The sequence below is a fragment of the Ostrea edulis genome, chromosome 7 (assembly GCF_947568905.1).
Source record: "Ostrea edulis chromosome 7, xbOstEdul1.1, whole genome shotgun sequence".
Classification (NCBI taxonomy): Eukaryota; Metazoa; Mollusca; class Bivalvia; order Ostreida; family Ostreidae; genus Ostrea; species Ostrea edulis.
This window is the reverse complement of record NC_079170.1, coordinates 39,312,326-39,321,606: the sequence shown is the minus strand read 5'-3', so window position 1 is coordinate 39,321,606 and position 9,281 is coordinate 39,312,326. Positions and strand designations below refer to the sequence as shown.

The 9,281-nt window shown below is 33.3% G+C and overlaps 1 protein-coding gene across 5 annotated transcripts in view; it reads left to right on the top strand.

Annotated features, from left to right (window-relative positions):
* LOC125657202 (uncharacterized) overlaps window positions 1-9,281 on the top strand; it is a 45,901-nt gene that overhangs the window by 12,107 nt on the left and 24,513 nt on the right. For 4 of the 5 annotated variants that reach the window (XM_056144370.1, XM_056144368.1, XM_056144369.1 and 1 more), the window contains exons 5-12: window positions 504-634; window positions 902-1,052; window positions 1,473-1,594; window positions 1,862-2,009; window positions 6,040-6,170; window positions 6,433-6,583; window positions 7,004-7,125; window positions 7,424-7,571. In XM_056144370.1, the coding sequence (XP_056000345.1) occupies window positions 504-634; window positions 902-1,052; window positions 1,473-1,594; window positions 1,862-2,009; window positions 6,040-6,170; window positions 6,433-6,583; window positions 7,004-7,125; window positions 7,424-7,571 (1,104 nt within the window). The remainder of the gene's footprint in view (window positions 1-503; window positions 635-901; window positions 1,053-1,472; window positions 1,595-1,861; window positions 2,010-6,039; window positions 6,171-6,432; window positions 6,584-7,003; window positions 7,126-7,423; window positions 7,572-9,281) is intronic. The other variant, XM_056144371.1, reaches the window with a different exon arrangement.

Sequence of the window (9,281 nt, the reverse complement as noted above, 5' to 3'; positions counted from 1 at the left end):
GAAAAGTTTTTCATCAATGCTCTACGAGCATTAATGAAATTTTCCGTCCAATTTGTCGATTGATAAATGCATAAAACAAAGAATTATACGTTTCATTTCTTAACGATATAATTTTGAAACTTGTTACACATATATGAGAATATGGTATTAAGGGGACGGGGGTGTTTTAGAACATGCCATTGTTGAAGTTTTACTTTGGATAACTTATCACGCTTTTTAGTTGACTATCCTCTTTTGTACCCTACATTATCATTAGACCATGTTTTCATCGTTATCAATATTTTGAAAATCATAAGAACGACAGGCTCAACTGTGAAAATGAAATGATACCTGGTTCAATAAGCATTTGCGCCAACACTTTCCCATAACCAAAGTCATTCATTAAAAAAAGTTCAGTGTAATTCTTGTCTCGTACTCTATTCTGTAGTGTAGGTTATTTAAAACTATAAACACACTTCTTGTGAAACTATGGCATGTAACTAATCTTTGCTTATTTTGAAAAGGATATTTGGGGTGTTTCCAAGAGGAGTCTGATTCAACACCGAATTTCAAAAACACTTCATCGAAATCCATGACCGTGGAACTGTGTAAAGAATTTTGTCAGAAGCAAGATGTTCCATTCTACGCCCTACAGGTAAATCGTATAGTTTTCTGTATGTTAATCTTTATTAGTCATCTTTTATAATACTCGTATTTTTATTTTTCGTGTTTCTATCAATGAATCACCTCACACGTGAATCTTGCACAAATCTTCGTTGCCGAATTCTAACTTCACTATTTCTTAGATCAATGCCTTTCGATACTAAATAAACAGAGCTGCTGCTCAGTCATGAACAAATCATATAGTTTGGTAGAGAAGTCTACGTCGTCACATGTAAACTGAAGGTTTGTTGTATTTTAGGCTGGTCATAAATGTTTCTGTAGAAGTTCTCCGTTGCCGACCGTCAAGAAACCCGACGGGGACTGTCGTATCAAATGTAGTGGAAACGAGAAAGATTTTTGTGGAGGGAAAAGGATGATTAGCATTCATAAGAATTCTCACTATGAAAAAGGTACCGATTAAAAAGTAATGTTTGTATCCATTGATGAAAAAGTAAAGATTAGAAACATTGATGAAAACCATAAATCTTAAAACGTTAAAAGTAAAGAAACATGAATTGCCACAAATCAGAGGTGGGATCTGATGATGTAAAATAAATTAATAAGATTGAGAAGACAGTTTTCTTGTATCAGCTGCTATGTTCTTACTGACATTTTTTAAAGTACTCATTAGATATCAAATTGTGTTTCCCTGGTAAAAGCTATGTATTACTGGGTATTGAGATGTTAGTTTTGTGTTTACTGAGGACACGTTATACTTATGAAACAATGCCATTTTGTTGTTCGATGTAAAATGATATTAGAGCAATACTGTTGATATTTAGAAGATGTTTACCTTTCTCGGCACCTTTGACTTTCCTTTGTTGTACTAGGCTACCTAGGATGTTTCCGGTCAGCTTTAACCGGTAAATCCTTCACCAGTCACCAGATAATGTATGTGGACGTTTGCAGACAGTTTTGTGAAAAGCAGAATGCCAAATATTATGGAATACATGTAATTTTCTAGATAGACATATACAGCTATCTTTTTCAATGTTCTTCACTATCGTTGTAATGTTATTTCATAAATATTCAACATATTCAGCATAAATCAGATATTTTTACTTCCATAGATTCAGATGTGTTATATGTGGGTTTTTTTTCGCAATTTGAACTTGCTAGTTTTCTTTTGAGGAACAAAACACACTGATCTCTATACATATCATGAAATTTTGTTTCGCTAAACGAAACTTTTTTCTGATATTCATGACTGTGATTTTAGAATGGGATTGACTGCACTTGTGGAGATCTTGCACCTGTATATAGAAAACAAGAGAAGGACTGTCGATCGCCATGCAGAGGAATACAAAATCAGTTTTGTGGTGGAGCTGGTACTGAAAGCATTTATATAAACCGCAACTACTCTAATGGTAAATAAATAGAATCAAAGACTGATCCAATCAAACGGTTTTCATACATTGTATTTCTGTCGCCTCATTAAAAATTCTGTTTAATTAGGACCTTTTACTTTTGATTTGGCTTAGAAGAAATTATGCTTTTAACGACTTTAAATTTTATCAAATGAAGACGGACTACATATTTTTGGCAACTCAAAACTAATATTAAGAACTGTATTGCATTATTCTCATTCAGAATTTTGAGGTACTCAAATGAAAACTGTTTGTATATAAATAAGTACTTGCTTAGATGACAAACGTGCTCGTAGTGCTGCACCTAGGAACGTTGTTCATGGCCATTGTCTGCCATTGTTTATTCATCATGTCATTAAGCATATAAATTGATGTATTGCTGTCATTTCGAAATGATTGGTAAAATATCATTTGATGACGTCATATCAATTTGATAGAGATGCAATTAGAAAATCAGATGCTGTGTGTAACTGTTACCAAGGTTGTGTAATTAAATGCAGGACAATGCTTTATCGATACAAAATGAAGAACACGGTAAACTCAATTATCCAACAAGAGTTTCTGTATCATATTTCATTGTATCTTTTTATATGTCCCTATATGTATCCATAAGATATGGTCCTATCGCCTATGAAAAAACCCAGGCTTTTACTAGAGAGTAAATGAGCGATATTTCAAAATAAAACGAAACAAGAAATCGTGAGAAAATAAATATTCCATTTTATGTCCCTAATAATAATAATAATAATAATAATAGCCTTTAAGACACACCTAATTTGTGATAAAATCATTATCTAAATATGAATACATGATATAAAAGGAAAGAAGAAAAAATAACAGACGACACACGCACACACAGTGCCATATCACAACTACATTTGGCACACCTGAAGAGGAAAGCACGATGGTTAAGTGCTACTTCTATGAAAATATTCCATCAAATACATAGCTTTAAAAATGACAACCGAACCAGAGCTTCGAACTTTTTAAGACAGTTTGTTCCAAAGGAATGCAAAAGAGTAGCTGTATGAACGTTTAAAATTTTCAGTTTTAGCTCTTGGTAAATATAATGAATTAGACATGTAATCATTCGACCTTGTTTGGCGGCAACTCACGTCTCTTGTATATATAAACACGTTTAGGTAATTTGGCATTTGATTATTTAAAAGTTTGAACAGAAATACAACCTTTCTAAAACTAAAATAATCCTTAATTGGCATCCAGTTCAAACAAGAAAATAAATAGCCAGAAGAGGTCCTGATATCTCGAATATTTAAAAGTATTTTTGCTGCCCTCTTTTGCAGCTTGAATTTTTTTTCTAAATATAGTTGATTTTGTACGTTATACCAGACAGTACTGCAGTAAGTAAAATGTGGAAAAACAATACTATTAAAAACCTTGATGTGCATTTGGTGGCATAAAATAACTCACTCTCTTAAGTACAGCAAGTTTTCTTACAATTTTCTTTGAAATAAACTCCACGTGTGCATCCCATGATAAAGTATTGTCTATATCAACATCTAATAGTTTAGCTTGCTTCACAAATTCAATTTGTACACCATTAAAATCTATATTCAACATTCGACATTTCCTTAACCTTTGAGACATGCCAATAAGCATACATTGTGGGTTTTTTTTTAAGGTTTAAACTGAGTTTATTTTTAAGCATCCATTCTGCACCCAACTTAGGTCTTCTTGCAATTTTGATTCATATCCTGTGAAGTGTCGTCTGCATACATTGTAACTGAAGAGTGTTTAAGACATTTTGGATCATTCTTAATGTACAAAATAAAAAATAATGGTCCTAAAATTGACCTCTGAGGAACCCCCAAGGATATACTTTTTTCTCTAGATAACACTCCTCTCCAACTGACACATTGCTTACGATTTGTAAGATATGATTGAAACCATTTAAAAGTATTGTGACAAATTCCAAAAAGACATAAGTTTATGCAAAAGTACTTCATGGTTGACTGTATCAAAGGCCCTACGCAAGTCAATAAACAGAACCCCTCTAAGCTTTCCATAGTCCATGTTTTTGAACCATTTATCAGTAAGACCATTCAACGCTGTCTCACATGAATGACTTGGCCTAAATCCAGATTGACTATCTGTAATTAATTTGTTTGTGGATAAATATTCATAAAAGGAATTGAAAACATGTCGTTCAATAATCTTACTGACAACTGGTAAAATAGAAACTGGTCTGTAATTATTTAGCAAATGATTACAAATGTTCATTACGAATTGGATTTAAAACAGTTGTGTCATTTTTGACAGTTTAGCAAACATTTGAAATGCACTAGTGAAAATTTGGATCGACGGCAAATAATGATGTTAAGGTTCCCAAGAGTGCTATTCAGTTGAGTGTAAATTTAATGATGTCGTCTGTAGAGACTTTGCAAACGATTGCAGACAACAAAAAACTACTATAATATCACTAAGTCTTTGGCATACCCTAGGACGAGGGTGTTTCTTGCGCGGACATTTTGACACGTGGTAAACGAAAACATGAGGACAAACGAATATCGTAAACAGTTAAAGACGATATCAATACAGGCCACAGGCAAAACTTTGTTTGCGAGATTATTAGTTCGGATACCACATATAATTTGAAATGCCATATTTATTTCATTTCAATATCATTTAATAACTTTTAAAGTGATGACACAACAGCAATGCTGATTGGATAAAAATTCGTTTATTTCTTAGTCAAAAACATTTTGTTCAGAGTTCATCTACACTAAGCACGCGGGACTTCTTTTCCCTGGAATGCGTATTCACCGTTCTAGTGTTAGCGCTATCTATAGAACTGGAATTTCCACACAATCATACATTGGTTTGATTTTTTGTTTTTTATTGTTATCAAAAATAAACACAACCAAAGATATGAATAAAATACAAATTATTTGAAAAAGCAACATGCATAGGCTTAGTGATGAGGTGGCAGAATAGCCAACTTGATGATGTACACCATTGACTGGTAGAAGTAGACAGATTACACGAGTTCCCCGGATGTATCTTCTGATTTACGAGTTCGATAACAAGACAGAGTGAGAGGCCAATTTGATCTGGGAGATATTAATGAATTTGAATTGCGTTATATGGTACTCAGTCAACGAGGGAATTTATATGAAGAGATGCTAATCATTTTCCTTGATATTGAATTGGAGCCGAGTCGTATTCCATCGTTCCTACGACACAACCAGTGTTCAACGTCTCCTCCAATACAATGTAGTGTACATCCAGTCACCACTTGTTCTCTTTCTTTATATCTAATTCAGCTTTTAACCATTGTACCTTTAATTTGGAGTATAATACATTGAAATCTGCATAGTAACTGCGCGCACAGCCATGCCGTTTTGTTGTTCTTTTCATTGTTACATATATATGTATTCCTACGCGACCTTTCAAAAACGTCAATTCAAGGCTCTTGATGGGAGAAACTATTTGTTTTCCTTAACATAATTAAATGACAAGAAATAAAACCTATAATTCTTTGTTTAATGCATGTATCAAATGAAATATTACTCGAAAAACTTTTCATAAATGCTGTACGTGCTTTCATTAAATTTTCCGTCCAATATTTCGATTGACGCATGCATACAACAAAGAATTATACGTTTCATTTCTTAACGATATCAATTTGAAACATGCTACACATATATGTGAATATTTTATTAAGGGGACGGCAATGTTTTAGAACATGCCATTATTGAAGATTTATTTTGGACTTTTTACCTGACCATCATCTTTTATACTCTATATTATCATTAAACATTGTTCTTATCGTTATCAATATTTTGAAAATCATATGAATGACAGGCTCAACTGTAGAAATGAAATGATACCTGGTTCAATAATCATTTGTGCTAACACTTTCCCATAGCCAAAGTCAATCATTATAGAATATTCAGTGTAATTCGAACCTTTGCGTTGTATTTTATTCCTTAGTGTAGGTTATTTAAAATCATAAACACATTTCTTGGTGAATTATGGTAGGTAACTAATCTTTGCTTATTTTGAAAAGGATATTTGGGGTGTTTCCAAGAGGAGTCTGATTCAACACCGAATTTCAAAACAATTTCATCAAAATCCATGACCGTGGAACTGTGTAAAGAATTTTGTCAGAAGCAAGATGTCCCATTCTACGCCCTACAGGTAAATCATATAGTTTTCTGTATTTTAATCTTTATTAGTCATCTTTTATAATACTCGTATTTTTATTTTCGTGTTTCTATCAACGAATCACCTCACAAATGAATCTTGCACATTATCGTCGTTGACAAATGCTAACTGTTTCTTAGACCAATGACTTTCAATACTAATTCAACAGAGCTGCTGCTCAGTCATGAACATATCATATAGTTTGGTAGAGAAGTCTACGTCGTCACATGTAAACTGAAGGTTTGTTGTATTTTAGGCTGGCCATAAATGTTTCTGTAGAAGTTCTCCGTTGCCGACCGTCAAGAAACCCGACGGGGACTGTCGTATCAAATGTAGTGGAAACGAGAAAGATTTCTGTGGAGGGAAAAGGATGATTAGCATTCATAAGAATTCTCACTATGAAAAAGGTACCGATTAAAACGTAATGTATGTAGTCTTTAATGAATAAGTAAAGATAACAAACATTGATGAAAACCATACATCTTAAAAAGCTAAAAGCAGAGAAACAAGAATCGCCACACATCACAGGTGGGATCTGGTGATGTAAAGTTAATTGATAAGATTGAGAAGACAGTTTTCTTGTATCAGCTGCTATGTTCTTACTGACATTTTTTAAAGTACTCATTAGATATCAAATTGTGTTTCCCTGGTAAAAGCTATGTATTACTGGGTATTGAGATGTTAGTTTTGTGTTTACTAAGGACACGTGATACTTATGAAACAATGTCATTTTGTTGTTCGATGTAAAATGATATTAGAGCAATACTGTTGATATTTAGAAGATGTTTACCTTTCTCGGCACCGTTGACTTTTCCTTGTTGTACTAGGTTACCTAGGATGTTTCCGGTCAGCTTTAACCGGTAAATCCTTCACCAGTCACCAGAAAATGTATGCGGACGTTTGCAGACAGTTTTGTGAAAAGCAGAATGCCAAATATTATGGAATACATGTAATTTTCTAGATAGACATATACAGCTATCTTTTTCAATGTTCTTCACTATCGTTGTAATTTTATTTCATAAGTATCCAACATATTCAGCATAAATCAAATATTTTTACCTTCATGGATTCAGGTGTGTTGCATGTGTTTTTTCCACAATTTGACGTAAATGTTTTATTTCAAATGCCCTCTATAAAGATGTTGGTTTTGTCTTGAGGAACAAAATACAACTGATATATATATACATATCATCAAATTTTGTTTCGCTAAATGAAACTTTTTCTCACGTTAATGACTGTGATTTTAGATTGGGATTGACTGCACTTGTGGAGATCTGGCACCTGTATATAGAAAACAAGAGAAGGATTGTCGATCGGGATGCAGAGGAATAAAAAATCAGTTTTGTGGTGGAGCTGGTACTGAAAGCATTTATATAAACCGCAACTACTCTAATGGTAAATAAATAGAATCAAAGACTGATCCAATCAAACGGTTATCATACATTGTATTTCTGTCGCCTCATTAAAAATTCTGTTTAATTAGGACCTTTTACTTTTGATCTGGCTTAGAAGAAATTATGCTTTTAACGACTTTAAATTTTATCAAATGAAGACGGACTACATATTTTTGGCAACTCAAAACTTATATTAAGAACTGTATTGCATTATTCTCATTCAGAGTTTTGAGGTACTCAAATGAAAACTGTTTGTATATAAATAAGTACTTGCTTAAATGACAAACGTGCCCGTAGTGCTGCACCTAGGAACGTTGTTCATGGTCATTGTCCGCCATTGTTTATTAATCATGTAATTAAGCATGTGAATTGGTGTATTGCTGTCATTTCGAAATGATTGGTAAAATATCATTTGATGACGTCATATCAATTTGATAGAGATGCAATTAGAAAATCAGATGCAGTGTGGAACTGTTACCAAGGTTGTGTAATTAAATGCAAGACACTGCTTTATCAATACAAAATGAAGAACACGGTAAACTCAATTATCCAACAAGAGTTTCTGTATCATATTTCATTGTATCTTTTTATATGTCCGTATATGTATCCATAAGATATGGTCCTATCGCCTATCAAAAAACCCAGGCTTTTACTAGAGAGTACATGAGCGATATTTCAAAATAAAACGAAGCAAGAAATCGTGAGAAAGTAAATATTCCATTTTATGTCACTACGAATTGGATTTAAAAGAGTTGTGTCATTTTTGACAGTTTAGCAAACATTTGAAATGCACTAGTGAAAATTTGGATCGACGGCAAATAATGATTTTAAGGTTCCCAAGAGTGCTATTCAATTGAGTGTAAATTTAATAATGTCGTCTGTAGAGACTTCGCAAACGATTTCAGATAACAGAAAAGTACTAAAACATCTTTGGCATACGCTGGTACGCGGGTGTTTCTTGCGCGGACATTTTGACACAAGGTAAACCAAAACATGAGGACAAACGAATATTGTTGGCAGTGAAAGACGATATCAATACAGGCCACAGGCAAAACTTTGTTGATTATTAATTATTATTATTAGTTCGGATACCACATATAATTTGAAATGTCATATTTATTTCATTTCAATATCATTTAATAACTTTTAAAGTGATGACAGAACAGCGATGCTCATTAGATGAAAGATTCGTTTATTTCTTAGTCAAAAACATTTCGTTCAGAGTTCATCCGCACTAAGCACGCAGGACTTCTTTTCTCTGGAATGCGTATTCATTGTTCTAATTTTAGGGCTATCTATAGAACTGGAATTCCCATAAAATCATACATTCGTTTTCATTGTTATCAAAAATTAAACACAACCAAAGATATGAATAAAATACAAATTATTTGAAAGAGACAACATACATAATCTTAGTGATGACGTGGCAGAATAGCCAACTTGATGACGTACACCATTGACTGGTAGAAGTAGACAGGTTACACGAATTCTCGAGATGTATTTTCGGATTTACGAGTTCGATAACAAGACAGAGGAAGAGACGAATTTGATCTGGGAGATAATAATGAATTTGAATTGCGTTATATGGTACTCAGTCAATGAGGGGATTTAGATGAAAGATGCTAATCATTTTCCTTGATATTGAATTGGAGCGAAGTCGCATTCCATCGTTCCTACGACACAACCAGTGTTCAACGTCTCCTCCAACACA